The 16,416-nt window shown below is 46.0% G+C and overlaps 1 protein-coding gene across 1 annotated transcript in view; it reads right to left on the minus strand.

The window, feature by feature from the left end:
- Positions 1-9,569: 9,569 nt before the first annotated feature.
- LOC144767171 (zona pellucida sperm-binding protein 4-like) overlaps positions 9,570-16,416 on the minus strand; it is an 89,053-nt gene continuing 82,206 nt past the window's right edge. Inside the window, exons 7-12 of the mRNA XM_078650741.1 lie at positions 15,115-15,245; positions 13,807-13,996; positions 13,584-13,731; positions 10,647-10,728; positions 10,294-10,401; positions 9,570-9,733 (exon numbers count right to left, since the gene is read on the minus strand). Coding sequence (XP_078506867.1) covers positions 9,582-9,733; positions 10,294-10,401; positions 10,647-10,728; positions 13,584-13,731; positions 13,807-13,996; positions 15,115-15,245 — 811 coding nt within the window. The 3' untranslated portion in view covers positions 9,570-9,581. The remainder of the gene's footprint in view (positions 9,734-10,293; positions 10,402-10,646; positions 10,729-13,583; positions 13,732-13,806; positions 13,997-15,114; positions 15,246-16,416) is intronic.

Genomic DNA, 16,416 nt, shown 5'->3' on the forward strand with positions numbered 1-16,416 from the left:
GCTGTTTGCGGAGCTATATCTGGCATCAGATGCACGTCTCCTTTAGATGGCCATATCGCAGAGGAGCGGTCAACACGGAGACTCTGGTCTGATGCACCAGACAGTTATGTTCATGGCTTCAGCTCTGGATCTTTGACGTGGTTTGTAAGGGCTCTCGCCTTTCCTGTAGGACCTGTTCTAGGTAGGGGCCTGCCTACAGGCATGGAGACTGATGCTCGTTTCGTTTATGCTTTCCACTGCAGGCCCCGGGTGACCAGTAATGGCCTGCGTACGTTCTATTGAGCACGAAAATGTTGTATTGTGCCCAGCCAGGTCCAGGCGTTCTCCAGTGAGTTGAAAATGCGAGTGGATCATCCAGAGATCACCCTGAGGTGGTCCAGGATTAGGAGGGAGTATTGTATACAGAGTTTACGTAACTGTTTGACTGTCAGGAATTTCCCCCTTCTGTTTTGTACTACCGGGGCATAATCTGGGAAGAAGAGCACTTTATTGTCTACCTTTATCTCCCCCAATTTTCGAGTATCGCAGAGCACAGCGTTTCGGTCCTTGAAATTGAGGAGACTGAAGAGGATGGGACAGGGAGGAGTTCCCGGAAGAGGTCAGCCCACTGGTACTCGGTGGGCTCGCTCAACCACAAAGTGAAGGGAGAGTGCTTCAGCCGGTAATAGAGATTTCAGACATTGCTCAGTGTAGGACTTTGCATCAGACCCTTCTGTGCCCTCAGGCAAGCCCAGAACATAGATGTCGTTGCGGAAGGAATGCCCCTCCGCATCTTCCACTCTACACTACATTGCTTCCATGTGTACTGTTAATGCTTGCATTTCTTTTACTGCAGTTTTAGTGGCGGGGCAAATTTCAACAACTTCAAATTTTGTTTCCTGCACCCTCTCCACTAACCTCTGGTGGTCCGCATGCAGTAGCATAAAATCTGGTGATCTGGTCTCTGCACCCGTCGAGGGAGGTGTGCATCAGAGTTAATGAGGTTCCCAGTTTCTCAACTGCCTGTATGACGGAGTCCATTTTTTACTCCAGTGTAACTGTCACTGCCGTGTCCAGCATCCCGTGGTCCAGTTCAGCTGGCAGAGTGCTACTAGCAGACTTCAGGGAAGTAGGCCCCATCCCAGCACGTTGTCTCCCCATTGCCAATGTATTTCAGGAAAAAGGCAATGTCTGCATGTTGCCTTAGTCTGTTTCACCAAGCATTGTTGGGGGGGGGTGCTGCAAACCCCCCCCAGATTGCAGTTGATGTCACTTCAAGTATGGGAGTGCAGTTGTGGATTTAAACAATGCCACATGGGTTTATTGCCCTGTATGCGTTGCTCGAAATGCTTACTTGTACTTTGAAGGGGAACTGGTCCAGGCCCCACTCGCATTCAGTATCCACTTGGACGTTCGTGCCTAGGAAAGTGCTGAGCTCAGGTTATGCCCATTTTCTAGCTATGGCAATTAGGATGCATAGGGGGTCCAGCTCACAGCAATGCAAGTCTCCCTTTTTTAGACATGTGCTACCTTGTCACAGGGAGGAACGGTGTTTAATTGATTAGTGCGGGCCAGGAGGTCCAATGATGTGTGCAGCACTGGTGGCCACCTGCGCCATGTCCTCCGCAGGAGATAGCATAAACGAGCATCAGTCTCCATGCCTGTAGGCAGGCCCCTACCTAGAACAGGTCCTACAGGAGAGGAGAGAGGCTTTACAAACCACGTCAAAGATCCAAAGCCGAAGCCATGAACATAAACTGTCTGGAGCATCAGACCAGAGTCTCCGTGATGACCACACCTCTGAGATATGGCCATCTGAAGGAGATGTGCGGCTCATGCCAGATATAGCGTCGCAAACAGCAGATAAGATCGTTTTAATTATAAAGTTTGAAGCCTCATACGAATCCATACATTACTGCATACATACCTCAAAAACACTGCAAAAGTGGGGGAGGCGGGCCCCCTTCTGGGTCATGAACTTTAAAAAGGACACACCTTATCACTCAAGCTACCACCTACTTGTTCTTCGACACAAAGTATGGCATTGTGCACTGAAGCAGACACAGCTCCACCCGCAGCATGAGGCCAAGTTAAAATGTCAAGGACATATTTGTGTGGGTGGAGTCAATAGCTTGGCCTGGGCCCAATAAGACCCCAGGGTCTTTGCTGCAGCCGCCCCCTCTCCTCACCCGTTTGCTGCCAAGTCTTGGTTGGTCGGGTGTCAGCAGCATCTGCCATGCTCTAATGAGGATTGCCACATACATTAGTGCCTGGGGTCGCATGAGGCCGGCCTCAAAGAATCCCACTCCGTGCGACAGTCCCACCGCGATCTCCAGCAAGGAGGCCCAGCTCTAAGGCCCCTGCCATACTTTTCGCTGCCGTGCTCCCGCCCGGTGGCATTGCACGTGCCTCTATATCTGGTGGTGTTGTCATTGTCCCATGCGCACTTCAGGAGCCGCAAGCCTGGGCCCGACAAGACCCCCTGGCTTCAGCTGTGCGCGATCATCCGCCTTCCCTTTGTTTGGTGGGGAGTTGTTTCAATCCCGGCCTCCCGACCCACAGCTTGCCGCACAGGCCCCTGCAGTCCCACAGCCGGCACCCGTGAGCAGCCAGGCGACTCTCCTGGTCCGTCTGGGTCTACGTGTTGGTCTCCTGCACGCCCACCACCAGCAGTAGCAGGGTGAGATCTGGCAAGGCATCCGGTGCTCCGCGGACCACTGCCCTGCCTCCGGCACTTACCGATCAGGAGCCAACGGATTTGGAAGCCTGCACAGTTATGCTTCCGCCTGGGCCCCGGAATGCGCCACCTCTCCCCCAAGCACAGTCCACTTTAGCAGCACATCCACCGGTCCACCATGCGGGTCTGAATGTGTCAGCTATTCTCCGGCAGCACACCGTCTCCTAGCATGCAGTTAGTGCCACACTGCTCCCGTGGTGTTTGGTACCTTTGGGATGTAACAGGATGTGCAGATGGCATTGTAGGCTTATGGGTTTAGACAGATAATCGGGCAAAGCTGCAGAGCCTCACTTGAGTGCGTCCGCCATCTTGGATGAATGGCTAACCACCCCCCGAAATTCGGAGATGGCAACTAGTTAAAATATAGACACATGCTGCAGAAAATGACAAATTCAATTACGCAGGCGAAAGTCGGAGACGGTGACAAGTTAATATAGACGCATGTTAGTGTAATAGTGTCCCTAGTGGCAGCCATTGTTATGTCAGGCAGCACATTACTGTTTCATTCTCAGTTTGCGTTAGTCTAGGTCTTTCACACAAAAATAACAAGAAACTAGGGGAGGCAAGCAGTGATGAGGGTGTGTTTTGGTGGACAGAAAAGGTGCCCTCGGAAAATAGCAAATGTGACGAAAGCGGTTCACGGAGCATGAACAGTAAAGAGACAATTGGGAACCTTCCAAACAATGGTGGCTGAAATAAACGAAAAAAGTAGTGCACATACACAACCAGAAATAGACGAAAGTGAAAGGATACAAATCATAGGGGTGATCCATCATAGTCCACAATGGAGGAAAAAGTTGTGACAAGCAGGAACTATTTTTTTTTTTTTTTAAAGAACACTGACAACAGCCAATTAGAATCTGTAGGGTAGCTGCAAACCCCAACTGAATACAGCATGTCAAAGACAGCGCATGCGCTGCCTAGACTCGACCTAAAAAGATTAAAACTGGTCTACTCTAGCCTAGTCCTACACTACTTCCATCTGTACTGTTTCCCAGTCTTGTCAACTTACTACTTCGATCCCATTTCCTTTCTAGGCGCAATTTACTGTTTGCCTGCACCACACCACTATTGTGGAAAGGTTGCTCCACCCATTCAGTACCTTTACCATGGAAACAATACTACTTCGAGTCTCCCACACATTGTGTTCACACAATGTCCAATTCAAGAATGTTTTTCATTGTTTTACTAAAAACTCCTATGCGCAGAGTTTGTGTTTAGAAATGGCGCTGGGTTAAAAAAATGAGGTACCCAGAAGAACACAGCAGAGCCTTTGGAACAGGGACCATGTGAAAGCAGCCTGAAGAGTGCTCCACTGCCTCCAGGTACAGTCGCAATAAAAAAAAAATGTGGATCTCTTCTTAAGACATTAGAAAAAATGAAAAGATTCGAGAAGCCTTCTGCCCAGATAAACTCTGATGTGTAATTTTGCCTTTTTGTAGGCCGGTGCATTAGGGCTTCAATGTCTGAGACTTAGGAATTCAAACCCAAACCATGTGGGTAAAATGCTGACTACCAAGTGGCGGCTGCCTTGGAATGGGGTTGGTGAGGGCAGGGGATTAAATCATCGCAGACTTGGAATCACCCAGGCTCCCTGCCTCTCCCAGCCAATCAAAACACTGCATCAGCAGCGTCGCGATTGGTCCAAGCAGCCAAACAGGCCACTCAGGTAGTGCCTGGTAGCGTGGGCATGTTCTCCACTGGGCTGTGCAACACAGCCCAGTGGAGAACATGCTAAGTGCACATGATGGTTTGCCCAGCCCAAGAGGGCTGGCCAAACCATCATGCGCACTTAGAGTGCAAACCACTCCTCACTCTGCTCTTACAGCAGGGAGCCTAGTCCCACCCGGATCCGAGACCCACAAAGAAAATGATAATAGCTTGCCTTTTTTTTTTTTTTAACTGCTTGCTGAGCAGTGGGGCCACGCTCCTCTGCGTTATGTTATCAGATTAGTAGAGCGCATGGCTGCCCCATCGGCTGGGCGTCCCTGCACTAGATCTGAAGATACCAAATAAAGAAAGGGAGTGAAGCAGATGATTATTCAGGGAAGAGCCAGGTCTTACCTGCCTACTGAAAACCCAACTATCCTGGATGCTCCTGATAGGGCTTGGGAGAGCATTCCAGAGTGAGGAAGCTAAAACCCGGAATAACCAGCCTCCTGCTCAAGCTCATCTAAAAAGGGGAACACGTAACTAATGTTGATTAGAGGTGCGGAGGGTGCATACTAGTACATTGGGGATGAGAAGATTGCCTAAAACGAGAGAGAGGAGCTTGGGCATAGAAAATTCTGTGAGAGATACACAAGGACTTGAATTGAATTCTCCTTTCTACCAGAAGCCAGTGCAGCTTACATATGATTTTGGAAGTAGGACAAGAATAGGAAGGGTGAAGAGGGTACGTGCCGTGAAGTCCTGCACCCCCTGAAGGAGATTGATGTCTGCTTTATTAGCACCCAGGTACAGAGATTTGCAATAATCCATTCTAGAAAGGATAGTAGTCTGGATAATGGTCTGGCGTGTTTGATCATCGAAGAACCTGAGCAGTGGCTTCAGACCGCGCAGGGCTCCAAAGCATCTGCCAGCCACTGATTTTGTCTGTGCCTGAAAATTAAGTGCACAGTCTAACCAAACGCACAGGCTTTTTACGGTTTCCTTGGGTGTGAGGGTAGCTCCCATCTCGGCAGGCCACCATTGACCCCTCCAAAGATGCATGTCCCCTCCTATGAGAAGAATCTCGAATTTGCTTGCATTCAGCTGAAGATAGTTGGCTGTCATCCATTCCACAATGTCCATCATGTAGCTTTGGAACTTGGCAATGCGTTGGTCAGAGGAGTTGTATAAAGAAAGCACGAGCAGAGTATCATCAGTGTGTGGGACCATGGAGAGGCCCCTGGTTTTTGCAACTCCCGCCAGGGGTTGAACGTAGATATTAAATAATGTTGGGCTCAGGGCCGAGCCCTGTGGAATCACATGCTGAACGAGCTGATTCTGGGAGCAATAAGGAGGTGAGATCACTTGAAAGGATTTGCCTGATAAAGGATACAAACCAGTTGAGAGCGGTGTCACCTAAGCCAATCTCTTATAAACGTTGGACGTGGATTTTAAGAGATAAGTGTCAAACAGCACTAAGGTCGAGAAGAATCAAGGCAGAGGTATGGCCCTCATCTAATGAACTCCGCAGATGTTCAGTCACTGCCAGCAGAGCTGATTCAGTGATGCGGCCATGTCTAAAACAATTCTGTGCAGGGTCCAGAATATTGTTGGATTCTATAAATTTGATCAGAATTGGGTTGATGTGAGACTCTGACTTTAGCCACAAAAGGAAGTAGCGAGATCGGGCGGAAGCTTTCTGGTTTGGAGGCATCCAAGGTAGGATTTTTTAGCAAAGGAATAACCTTGGCTTTCTTCTATGAGGCTGGTATGACTGCTGTTGCTAGGGATAAGATTATCAGTTCGCCTAGCATGGGTAGGAGTTGGGGTAGGAATTGTAGAAGCTGATGGGGTTCCAACGGATCAGCTGGGGATCTTGATTTAATTTTTATAGCAGAGAGTCATTAGTGGATGAGCCGCACAGCAACCACATGCATTTCTGGAAACTCTTGAAGGGCCAGTTGTTTATACAAGCCCTGTGTACGCAGGAAGTGCAGAGGTTACAGTGGAGGAATACTGGGTAGGAGACTATCCTTACATTCGGATGGAATATCAAAACTGGTCCTGGATTTAAACAAAGCAAAAAAAACACACACCCGCCCTAGAGACTATCCAGAGATTTTAAGTTGTCCTAAAGTGGCACATAGTTTTGCAGCCCTCGTCAAGAGATAAAATAGATACACTGGTGGTGCTGGATAGACCGATGAACGAGATTTTGATTGGACATAACAGTGTAAGTGAATAAAGAAAAGAATGCAGCTGAGGCTTCTAAGTGAGTTATTGATAAAGATGACGAGATCCATGTCACAAAAGCACAGGCTTCCTTCATTAAAATCATTATGGTAGTTGAAATGTCATCAACCCTAGAAGTGTGCGAGAGTAGCATAATTTGCTTTTGTGCGATTACACACATTTTCTGATAAAATTACGCAAAAAGACCGGGTAATTGCAGATATGTACTTAATGCTAGATCTTGATTTTGGACACAATTACACTTTTTTTTTACTTATTAAAAAAAAAGTGACAAAATGGAAGATCTGCAAACAATAGCTGCTAGTGTTCTGGTCATTTGCATGGTTCCCGTTTATGTGAATCTTTCAGAATTACACAGGCCACTTACCACCCCCCCTCCCCCTTCCCCCTAGACCTTCTGATGAGATCACAGAAATTGTCAGCACCACAACTCACCAAGCACTTGGTCTCTCGTCCTCGCACATGCAGGGTGACCATCTTGGCTAGTATCACAGCTATGACCCGCCACAGCTCGCCCCCTATGGCAACACTCTGCAGCATATACGGGGCTAATATCACGAACCATTGCTCAAAAGTATGGCTTCCTTTGGCCTAACAGGAAGGAGTAGGTAGAAGCTGGACCTTTCTAAACCCGTGTTTTGTTTCCACCACCAGGATGTGTATTTGTCCTGCTGCTCAATTACCTTTAGGTAGGAGGTGACCTTTTCAAGTGAGTTAGCACGACAGTTTGTGAGTAGAAGAGGCAGAGGATTGCAATCAGAGCTGCACTGTTTTGTACCAGTAGGTGAGTCCCCAACTGTGTGTCCGCTTCTTCACAAAAGGCAGGAACTCCACTCGCGCTGATGACATGCTGCAGGGAGGTAGTTGCGGGATCCAGTTCTTCGATGCCACACTGGTCTGGGTGTGGGCTACGGAAGCTCCAGAGTGGAGAGGTGTTTATTGCTGTTCACATTAGACATGAACGTCTGCTGGATCATGGTCTATGGCTCGGGCGAGGTGTGGTGCTGTAGGTCACAGCATGTGATGGGCCTCTAACCTATGGTTCAGCAGGGTAACACACACCAGCCTTATCCTAAGTGATGGTCACTTTTGACGAGGTTAAGATTCTGGGTACAGGGTCTCACATTGGTAATGGAGGATCAACTGAGAGGCCCCACAACGACGTCTCCTATGCTGGCCTCATGCCGCCTGCAATGGTGCATATTCTCAAGCAGGCCACCCAAGGTTTCCTGCTTCTTCACGTCGGCTGAATAACAGCATGGGTAACACCAGTCTCAGTCAGTCTGCTGTTTCTATGAAGTACATAGCAGCAAGAACTATAGCAGCTAGGCAGATGGAACACACTGTTCCAGAATATACCACAAGCATCAGCCAACAGCCCTCATTCCCACGCTTGGAGTTTGTCGATGAAAAGCACTATAGGTCCCGCTCTGGCAGAAAAGCCTGATTGGAATAACCTAGTGGTACTGTGTGCTGGATCAGTGGAAAGGATACAAAACACATTTTTTTTTAAAACACACAACTCTGCAGCGCCACAACCAAAGTGACCTTCACTCTTGTATCCACGCTGGCCAGGGAGCAGGATCTTGTAGTTCCTGGGATGTTGAATGCGTTGAGGTTTCCTTTCTGCAGATTGTTTGAGTCAGCTCGGACCTGTGTAGGATTTCCAGAAAGCCAGTTACGAGCAACTCTCCTGCACTTCTGGACAGAACAAGGTCTGTCCAGTTCAGAGGTCAAACAGCACCCTGTAACGGTGCTGTCCCCCAGTGTATGTCTTCCATTCACTGAAGAAAAGTTTCTCCTCGATAGCCTTGCTAATGACCTAAGGGGCAGGATTTATCTAACATGTGGAGGTAGGCCAGACACCTGTGCCAACTAATATTCAACTTTATTTTAAAGTATTCAAAAGTATTTTTCTGAATCTTGTCCCTTTAGTCTCTTTTACAAGTTGATCTGTAGCAGACTAGACACAACTGGTCGTACTCAGAAGTACATTTAACGCAGACTGGTACAGCAAGAGACCAAGTTGTTGGAGCACAGCCTAGGACACGGGAAATTGTGGTGGCAATGCCACTCTCGCAGAGGCCTTCCCACCAGTAGATTGCAACAGTCCTGCACACAATGAACTAAGCAAATGCTGCATGGACCCAGTCTTGTACCCCCAAAGAAAAGAGAATCATACGTGGACACTCGCCAGTCATGTCATACAGGGAAGTAAACATCTCTGACTAGTCACACCGCAGACCTCTCCTTCAAACAAAGACATGAGACAGACACCCCCTCCCACCCATAGGATGGCTAGATCAACCTTACCAGGGAGGATCTACCAGACAGCACCCACCCCTACGGGGTTCACGATAACAATTACATGTATATAACCATACTATAGTTCACCTGTCAATCATAGCCTAATCTTTTGATGGGAATTCGGTGCAGTGAAAGTACTTTAGATCAACAGAGGTTCAAGCTGCTGAAGAAAATCCAGATGTAGGGAACAACTAACCTCCAGTAGGCTCGCAGATTGTGAAGTCTAGAGTGGGTGTTGGAAAGGTTGCCCATTGGGTCGGTCATCACAGACTGACAAAGCCACACAATTTATGTCCCAGAATGTGGTGACTACCTTTCAACAATTACTATCCAGGGAATAAGAGATGCTGGGCCCTTACTTGTGGGGTTATTGGCCCTTGGGTGCTATCTTAGGCGTGGCAGCTCCAGCCTGTGTATAAGGCTCTCACCTCTGCTCCTGGCTTCCCACTCACCAGGATACTGGGAAACAGAAGCCTGGTTTCACGTGTATTACTCTCCAGACCCATCCCTCACTACACGCAAGGTGGGCAGCATTTTCTCAAGTTAACTATCAAGTAGTGCAATAATGGAATTGAAACAATTCAAAATCAATGCAGAGGTTGTAGAAGACATCACACAAAGAAGAAGGGCTTCACACATTGAACAGACACCAGATTTATTTGCCTGCTACACATTTGCAGCTCCTAGAGTGGAGATTCCTCCGGTATTTCCACAGTCCAATGCTTACAGCAACACAAAGAAGACCCATGACAACCACTGCTCCTCGCCTCAATTTTGGAAGCATGGATTGCGCCGCGATATGAGAGTCTGAGGATGAAGAAGAAAACACATGTTATAGATGGCTAACCACCAACAAATAAAATGGTTTCATTTGACGGTTCCCCCACCCCCACACTTCGCCAGAGTATAGGCAGAATTCCAAACAGATGTGTACACTTCTATAAAGAAGGCATGTCTTTCTTGCCTCAAATCCCACAAAGTACTTATACGGCTTAGGCTAGGTATAATGAGACAACTGTAAGGCAACTTACTCCTGTGCAGCTCAACCAGTTTAAGACTGACCGTCTGAGATTAACTCAAATCAGAAGCGTAGATAGTTTTTACCCTCAACGGTTAATGCTTCTGGTCTGCAATATACAAGAGTAGGAAGAAATATTTAGCTACACTGTGCCAAATTTGTGAGCTGGATGTTATTGGCTTGTGGAACCTATAACACTGAAGACTGGGGGAAGCACAATCGGCTTTTAAAACCTTCATCAGTTCCCTAGATTTATACAAGCTTGTCTTCAGAACAAAAGTAAATAACGAGAGCATGTCTGCAAAGTGGAAATGGAACAGAGGTCAGTGCTCCACACAGGCAACCATACCTCCTAGTACAACTGAAGCCTTGTCCTCTTCAAATTTAAAATAGACCGGCCCCTCCGCAGTCACAAGAGTCTTCTGGTCCTTGTCCAACGCTTCAGTCATTCTCCTCTCTGTGAATAAATTATGAAGTCAGACCACTTGGGCGGTAGGTGGGGCTGTTCACTGGATCTTGGAATCGATGATTAGTTTATGTCAAAGTAGAAACCAGTGTAGGACACAAAGTACTGGTCTGCGTGCAGGGAGATGACTTAGTAACTAAAGTGGACAATTTAGACCAATAGAAGAGAGAATAAAATGCCAAGTATCACAATGTAAACTCAAACCATGCGTCACTGTCATGAGAAGCAAATCTTACTCCTGAGGAATGTTGGGCAGGTAGTCAAGCAGGACTCCAGTAAAGAAGGGAAACACACAGAAGCACTGCAGTGGAAATAGATCTGCAAGAATAAAAAACAAAAATGCAGGTGAGAACATCACAAGACTCCTCAGTCTCAACTAGCACGAACCTCGGCTATAAGAAACCAGGACAAATCCAAATCAGACCATGTGTACAGAACTGGTAACATAAGTGAAGAAGCATTTGCAATAGGTCTCGCCTTTAAGAGCATTTGAGCTATTGGCATTGTGAATGGCAAGGTCTTATATTTATGTGTTTTGAAAACCTGCACGCAATGCCTAAACATGCACTTTGTACTTATAGTCCTTGCTTACGAGAAGGAAGGCTGGCAGAAAAAGATGTGCAGTTACTGCCAGTCTTGCTTTCCGTAAGCAACGACTATAAGTACAAAGTGCATGTTTATGCACTGCTTGCAGGTTTTCAAAACACAAATAAAAGACATTGCCATTTACAATGCCAATAGCTCAAACTCTCGCAAATGCGAGACCTATTGCATTGCAAATGCTTGTTTATCTACAGTACTGATTTTCTTGGGCAAAACAGGTGGACTATGTTCTGCCCTGTTTGCATGGAGCTTAGCTTTGTCGGTGGTCAAGAGACACCAATTTGGGACAAGCAGCATCCCTGGTCCGCGCACTTCAGTGTATTTGCGAATGGCTCAAAACATTGGGTTAGATAGCCCGAGTAACTGGCTGTATAGTTAAACATTGTGAAACCAAAGCATTACTGAGGGGATATTCCCACAGCAGGGCTGTCTGTGGAGGCCATGTCTGCCAGAGGCACCCTCTCATTGGCAAAGGTGTCAGGGAGCACGAGCAGGGCTTCCTGCCATCACAAACACACCAGCTGTGCAGCAATGAAGCACACACAAACAAGCAGATATCAGCGTCATTTTAATTTTATGCTAACTGATCACGCTCTCTCTGATTCGTTTTTAATTATAGTATTTGTGCACAGTACGCAATCTAGGTGCTCTGTTTAAGTACAATATCGATTTCACTGGCAGACGGTTCTGTTTCTTGTTCTCACAGGTCTTTACTGTGTTGATAGTAAGGAGACATTAGCTACGGTGATAGCAGCATCCCTGGTCTGCGCACCTCAGTGTTTTGAGGAGGGATCAAGACATCAGATTAAACAGCCTGTGCTGTGAGAGAGGCTCTATAGTGAAACATCGTAAAATAGCAGCCTTACTGGGTGGAGATATGTCCATGGTACAGACCTTTGTGAAGGCAGTTTTCAGAGTGGAGCTCTCTAGTTAGCTTCCTGCCCTTACTTAGCTGTGAGGCACGCTAAAGCCAAGCTCACTGCACACGTCCGCGCAGACAGCAGGCAGGAGCTATACAAGGATGAACTACTGGCCATTACAAAGCACTCGAAGAAAAAGAAAGCAAGGCATATTAAAACATGCGCGACCGAGGAGGCCTGCACTTAAAATGACAAAGAAAGAGTGCTTCAAGACTTATAAAGGAGAGCGTGTAACTCCGCGAGTACACGATCCAGTCCAGGTGGGCGGGGCCAAAAGTGGACAGGGCGGTAACAAGGAGGGACTAAGAAGCCTCCTTTTCAATCGTAAACCAGCGTTTAGCATGGAGGATGACGCCAGCGAATGAATAAGATGGGCGGGACTTCTGCTTCCAAAAGCTTCTGAAACCATATTGATTCCAAGAAGCCCTCCAGAGCAAGCAGCGCATGCGCGCTGCAATGCCAGGTGACACCTAAAAAGGCAAGCTGCTTTGAAATGTAAAGCTTACAAGGCTGCAAAACAAGACTCTGTACTTGGTAAGCATCCCCCTTTCCCTGAAAACTACTTTTTGAAGCCTCACGAAGCAGCCCTCAAACGTGTTGGCCATGCTACTGCCATGGTTGAGTAACACCTGTGAGTGGAGCGTGTAACCTGTATGCTAACGAAGGCTGCCAAACTCAATCCCACTGCAGTAAAGAGATCATGGTTTGGAAATGCCCCTTTCTTCACGGGCAGCACAGACACTGTTTCACACGGTCACAACGGATCCACTGACCCTTTGCTACAGAAGTGTTTTCATTTTAACTTTACCGGCCGATGTTATTTTCCGATTTATTCTGCTTGACTGTAGTAAATTTGCCCTTTCGCTTTATTCTGAACAGGTTTCTCAACTTGGACCACTGGAAACATCGTTGTTTATTATTTTTTTTCTTTGATCAGGTCTAAATTCTAGCACTGTCCCACGTTAATCCTCAACCACACCTGTGCGGGTTCACCCCATTTCAGAATTATTTTCCGTGCCTATTACAGCAAGTTTAACACTGCATAAATTTTTTTTTGTGGCTGTGCAGGGCTATATTCTCCACCCCTCCTTTTCCTCCAAATATCCTCTTTCGTCCCACATACACAAACACACACACCCTTTTGCAAGGTTTAACCTCCTCCATCCTCTTATCGTTGGTCTCCACATCACAGTATTTCCATCTGGGTTGATGGGTCACAGTGAATAAAAAAAAAATAGACCATAGGTACTCTTGTTTTTTTTTACAAATTCCCTTTATTTCGTGAATAGGGATAATTCTTTTTTTTTTTTTTTACAATATATCCTAGATTTAATATTCCAGTAAAATTCCTTTATTCCAATAAATGCGTAGAAAATTTAAAGGAAACTGTTTTACAGAGACTAAATATGTGGCTGGTCAGGATTACATCCTGGGTCAAGTATACTTTTTCGTTGCAAAATCAGCAGGAGAAACTCTTGTTAAGGCATATCTTCAAAAAGGAGACTCAATGTTTTGGATTTGTAACATTGGTGTTCTCCAGTTTGGATTGTCATCCAAAGAGGTGGTATCAGAGGACAGAATATGTTCCGCAGAAGCCAAATACAAAACCTTAAATAGTTGGGGGAGCCATTTTGAGTAGAAAAATCTCACCTGGCCTCTTAAATTCCGTTGATTATTCTTCACGAAGGTGAAAGCAGTGACAGCAAAGCGCTTATAGTGAGTTGGGAATTGAAGCACAGAGGAAGCAGCCCCAACTGGTATGACTTGGGCCTTGTAATTATCTCCAGGGTAGGGACACCTGCACGACAAAGTGGTTATTGACAGCCATTCACAAACAGACCCTCTACCACCTGCCCCCTTGCACACCCCTCACCTCTTCTCCAGGATTGCCCACTGCGGCTGCTGCAAGGGATCGCTGGAAGGGGTGGCCCAGCACTTATTCAGAACCAGCACTGAATTGGGGTCCTTGCTCTGTAGAACTCGCACCTCCACAAAGACTGGATCCTTTAGGACCTTTATCACAGGGTACTCACCGTCTTTGTAGTAAGAGCTGTATGCTTGATCTGTGGGAAACAGAACCAAAAGGGACACCAGAAGATGCCATAGCATCAGCTACCGTGGCAGTTTGATACTCGTGCACAACAGTATTTCATGGGAAGTATGAAATGTCCACAAAGTGCTTTGGATGTAGCATACCGGATTAGTGTTATGTAGTCTACGCATTTCCCTACACCCATCTTTAAAATCTATGAATTATGAAGCACATACACCATTACCACTCTACTGGGCCCCACTGTTCCCTCCCACACACACCTCTCGCCCTTACTGTAATCAGCCAGTTGGTGGGGTCTACATAAGCACGGTAGCACCTCGAGACCCTCACGGGTGAGTAGCGCACATGATAAACCCCTGATTGATTGAGTCATTGGGCTATCCTGGAACCATGGTAATAAGAGTGCGGGGATGGAGCAAGAAGAACAGGGTGAGCAAACCTGTCCCAGAAGCATAAGCCACCAGATCTGCACACAAAGATTCTATCAGTTTAGGCACATAACCGATGGAGTGGTGTTAGTCTTTTCATAGCACAGTTTGTTAATTCCCTGGCTTTTCGGAAATGTCGGTTCTTGTGGGCAGGCTGGCATCTGCGGTTGTGGATTTACTAAATGTTTCCCTGGGATATCTGGGGTTGGAAATTTCAACCATTTGCTGTCAGTGCAAGAGTGAATGATGTGGTTTGCAGGATTATTCTTTCCATACTATAACGGGTCATACAGAGAAAGGAAAGATCTTATGGCCCTACAACCTATTCCATGAGAGATGTGTTTAAGGTTATCCCATGGAAGAGCTCAGGGGAAGAAAGCGTGACAGGGAGGATTAAGTTGGTATCTTGGAGGTCACTTACTCCTCGTTAAGAGCTGGTTTATACTGGTGAGACCTAGTGACCTTCCGAAAGACTCAAATGTTGGTCAGACTCTTCGTAGTATAGATTTTGACTTTTGTTTGGTTGTGTTGTTTTAGATCTAGATTCTGCTGAAATCAATGCCACCCTCGCTTCTTTACTAATCACATTCTGATTTCCCTGCAGCTGGTACAGAGCAGTCCTCTTCTCAAGTCCACTTTGACCATGTCTGCCATTTCCCAGCCTAATGTCACGTTGCTTAATTGAAGGATGCAGCGTTACCTGTGGCAATTTTCATCTCCAAAAGCAGGGTGCCAGAGCTATTGATCGGAAGGGGAGGTGGCACCGTGAGCACTTCTATGGTCAGTGGGACCAAGTCGCTACTGGCACTGAAGCTGCACCGCACAGTTAACCTGGGTGGAGGGAAGTCAGATCAAATACAAAGAAATAATCAATGAGAAAACAGTGGGCAGCAGTAAACCATACAGCAATCACTCCTTTACATGTAATGAAATAGGTCTACAACAGGGGTCTCCAAATTATAGCTCAGGAGATACAGGTAGCTTTCCAGTACCCTAGAAGTAACTCCATGAAGAGCAGCCTAGCACAGTACTTAATTCAGAGGGTCTACTGTAGCCATATTGTAGAATGGCACTTTGCCAAGAAAAAGAAAATGTTCTTTGCATGCGTTGACCCAAAAGGAAAGTGCAAATTCGATAGAAAACATTTTATTTTGCGAAACATATGCATATGTGTAAACTCAATGACTGAAAATCGAAAACAAATTTAAACAGTTCTTTGAATGATAATCCATACAGATTTGTGCAGAGTTATAAGATATTATCATTTCCTTTGTGCCTGTAGACACTACCTCCTGTGATGATTATCATTAATTTTCGTTAGGATACATTTTTTCATGACAACTGTTAATAACCCTCTCTTATGCATTAGCAGGGTGTTTGCTTTTTAATTACAATATGAAATTAAAAATGTGTTTCAGCCAAAATAAATATTGTATCCAGATTATAGTCTGGCGTGAAATGATCTTGCCTGCTTCTCACATTCTCTCTCTCACGTTTGGAATTATACTGTGTGTCATTAGGTTCCGTGTTCTAGAAGTGCAGGGAGACTGGATTCCTTTGGCAACAGTTGCTACGAGTTGAAATGTGGATAGGACTTATTACGATCTACTTAATTTTACTTGTTAATAAATGCATCTTCTTCAGCCCACTACCAGCGTACCTACTTCTTTACACCTTTCGTATGCATTAGCGGGGTGGTTGCTTTTTAATTACAATATCAAATTAAAGATGTGTTTCAGCCAAAATAAATATTGTATCCAGATTATAGACTAGCACAAGGTCATGAAGATAAGACAGTATAGGTATATTCTTAACAACACATCCCTTTATCTTGAAGAATAGAATATTTATTATAAATCTTCAAGGTATGTAGATGTGGATTTTAGAGTAGGCGGCCTATACTTCCCTCTTTATTTATCTTCATGATTTTGCGATTACTCAATATTGTTACAAACATCTGAAAGACCACTACTGGTATTTCTGGAATGTGTGGAAAGTATTG

The sequence above is a fragment of the Lissotriton helveticus genome, chromosome 7, assembly GCF_964261635.1.
Source record: "Lissotriton helveticus chromosome 7, aLisHel1.1, whole genome shotgun sequence".
Classification (NCBI taxonomy): Eukaryota; Metazoa; Chordata; class Amphibia; order Caudata; family Salamandridae; genus Lissotriton; species Lissotriton helveticus.